Source organism: Lepeophtheirus salmonis, chromosome 2 (assembly GCF_016086655.4).
Source record: "Lepeophtheirus salmonis chromosome 2, UVic_Lsal_1.4, whole genome shotgun sequence".
NCBI lineage: Eukaryota > Metazoa > Arthropoda > Copepoda > Siphonostomatoida > Caligidae > Lepeophtheirus > Lepeophtheirus salmonis.
In genome coordinates, this window is record NC_052132.2 from 35,478,044 (window position 1) to 35,481,157 (window position 3,114).

The 3,114-nt window shown below is 40.2% G+C and overlaps 1 protein-coding gene across 2 annotated transcripts; it reads left to right on the forward strand.

Annotated features, from left to right (window-relative positions):
* The first annotated feature begins 727 nt into the window (after positions 1-727).
* On the forward strand, positions 728-2,850 carry vvl (ventral veins lacking). Of its 2 annotated transcripts, none has more exons than XM_040707711.2 (2): positions 728-1,868; positions 2,091-2,850. In XM_040707711.2, exons 1-2 carry the CDS (start codon positions 1,121-1,123, stop codon positions 2,729-2,731), a joined length of 1,389 nt encoding a protein of 462 aa, XP_040563645.1. In that variant the 5' UTR covers positions 728-1,120; the 3' UTR covers positions 2,732-2,850. The 2 variants fall into 2 exon arrangements, with proteins under 2 accessions (XP_040563645.1, XP_040563646.1); XM_040707712.2 differs by having other exon boundaries at positions 728-1,853.
* Positions 2,851-3,114: the final 264 nt, after the last annotated feature.

Below are 3,114 nucleotides of genomic sequence, written 5' to 3' on the forward strand. Positions count from 1 at the left end.
TTCTGCCATTTTCGTTACTTTACGTTCAGAATATATTAATTAATTCACTCGTCTTGCTCCTTGGACTGATTGGAATCAACTGACTTTTCATAATCTTTTTCTCTCTCTCTTTTTTTCTACGTTTGGCGGATTTGCTTTTTTCTTTGTAGAGTGCATACCGTTAGTGCAGAGCTTTTTCTATTACTTTTTCTGCCTTACACTTTGTGGAGCATAATTTTCTTCTCTACCTCCTTTCTAATTCATTATATTTATTCTAATCATCATCATCATCGTATGTCTTTCTCTCTCTCTCTCTCTCTCTCTTGGGAACCCCCTCTCTATTCCCCCTGTTTTTCGCCCCATGGTAAGCGATTTCCCCTTCTTGAGAGCTACATTTCGCGACCAATGAAGAAGCTTTAGATATCCGTGCTGAGACTCTTTTTAACTCACTTTTTTCGCTGTTCTCTTTTTGTTTTCCTCTCCTTCTTTTGAGGTTCATTTTTCTTCTATGATAATAAATATATATAACTTCTTCTACAATATTACTTAGAAAAAGAGAGCGCTTTTTCTCATACGCGCGATTCAACCATGTAACTAGGAATAAGAGCACTTCCCCTACCACCACCACCACCACCACAAGGGCTCTCTTTTTTCGCGGGGCGCTCATATACAACTTCTTCTTCTTATGTGGAAATAAAAATAATAATAAGAATAACAAAATTCTACGTTTTTTCCCCGCTAAAGAATCAGTCGGACATTCGTGAGTCTAGAACACGGACAAAATACGGTTTTTTATACGATCCTTGAACATTAATTATACTGATATTAATACTAGGTTATTAATATTAATTGGTTTTTAGTTTTTATTCAATGATTATTTGAGTATACATATATATATATTCAACCCTTACACTTACTTAAGAAATCGTGTCCTCATGCCTAATTTTAAGCAGTGCAAGTGACTTATTTACTCTACTCTTGTGTTAATTCGGCGTTCCCCTCTCCGGAATCATCATTGAGAAGGATAATAAAAGAACCTTGGACTCTAGTTGTTGTTTATCCGCTTTCGTGGTTGTTGTTGGTAGTCTTAGCCGACTAGCAACATCGTCGTTTAGCTGTGTTTCCCCCTTCACTGTTACCGATGATGGCCACAACGTATTTATCCGCTGGGGATGCTCCCCCATCCTCCAACTCTTCCTCCACGAATAATAACGGGAGTGAAGCTGAGAGCCTCCTCAATGCGGGAAGCCTCATGAACTCTGGACACTATTCCCGTGGAGGAGAGATCCACGAAATGAAATATATGCCTCCACAGAGTCATAACCCTCTTCATAATGGACATCCCGCCCTTATGGGACAACATCATCCTCATCCATGGATGGGAATTCCTCCAGAAGCCGCTCATCATTGGGCATCCATGCATCATCATGCCTCACTCTACCCTAGTGATCTCAAGTCGAACTCCTCACTTACTTCCAATAATCAGGACATTAAGCCACAGAGTCCCGGTGATTTTCATTCAAATACCACTCGGAGTTTCCATGGAGGGGGTACTCCGGGTGGTGGAGGTTCCAGTTGGAACTCGCCTCCACCCAGTTCCAGCTCTCCATATCTGAGTTCCATGGCAGCTGTCTCTGCCGCTTCGAATAATAATTCATCCTCATCTAATAATAATTCCTCCTCTCTCAACAATCATCCACCAAACTCACCCTCTCCACTGGCATCCCATCCCGCCTATGGAGGAATGAATGGAATGATCCCTGGGGGTCCTATGAGTCACCCCTTTGTCTCGGATCGTTATCATCATAGAGAAAGTCATAACTCCAGTCCTCGATCCGGAACGGACGAAGAAGGAATGCATACACCGACCTCAGGTACTACATCTCCTGGTAGGAATTTAAACATACTTTGATACAACCTTTAAAACTAAGAGCCTTTAAAATTAATCATCATCTTATTTTTAAAAGTTTTTCTTTTACCTACACAATTTTAAATCACTTTTCAATTCGCATATCAATTAATTCTGATTTTGACTGAGCTTCATTTTCATGAGTTCATATTATTTATTACCCCAAATCCCTTCCGACCTGCCCTTACTAAAGTCGAAACAGACTCTTGCTTTTCAGATGACCTGGAGTCTTTTGCCAAACAATTCAAGCAACGAAGGATAAAACTAGGATTTACACAAGCAGACGTGGGCCTTGCCCTAGGGACTCTCTACGGAAACGTCTTTTCCCAAACGACGATCTGTCGTTTCGAGGCTCTTCAACTCAGTTTTAAAAACATGTGCAAACTCATGCCTCTTCTCAAAAAGTGGCTTGCAGAAGCCGACTCAACAACCGGAACCTCAGCCTCCATTGATAAAATTGCAGCTCAGGGACGGAAACGAAAGAAGCGAACGAGTATTGAAGTCTCCATCAAAGGAGCTCTCGAACAACACTTTAACAAGAATTCTAAGCCAAACGCAGCCGAGATCACTTCTCTAGCAGATCATTTACAGCTAGAGAAAGAGGTTGTCCGCGTTTGGTTCTGCAATCGTCGCCAAAAGGAGAAACGAATGACTCCACCAAACATGGGTGGAGAGTACAATCCTATGGATGATGGCCTAGGTGCCCATTATCCTCCCACAGATCATCATAGCATTCATCAAGATCACCTTCCCATGAATCAATGTTCGCCAGCCTCTCATCAGCACAGCCCTCCCATGATGTCTCCGCAGGGAATGGTCTCACACCATATGCAGAATCATTAAACCCCAAAATTCACCAACAAACACCACATTCACACCAAATACACGAGAATAATTCCTACCCAAAACCATATTTACTTCAACGTAACGAAATACAACAATTTCTATCTTCATTTCAAAAACAATCCCTTTATTACTATTCTTTATTAATTATTTTAATTAATATATATTTAATTACATACTATTATTAATATAACTATAATTATTATATAATTAGCTGTGATGTGATATTTAAAAAAAAGGTCCTGTGATGAAAAAACAAAAAACAAACCCCCTTAATATTATGATTATTCGTTTTCCCCTCTTTGCCACCCCACTCACCCCTCACGCGTTTTTGTCCCAAAGTACCCCTGAGATGGATTCATATTTAATTATAACACTCATTA

Coding starts and splice junctions, on each gene's coding strand:
- vvl (XM_040707711.2), top strand. CDS start 1,121: ATGATGGCCACAACGTATTTATCCGCTGGGGATGCTCCCCCATCCTCC. Junction 1,869..2,090: donor CTCAGGTACTACATCTCCTG/GTAGGAATTTAA, acceptor AAGTCGAAACAG/ACTCTTGCTTTTCAGATGAC.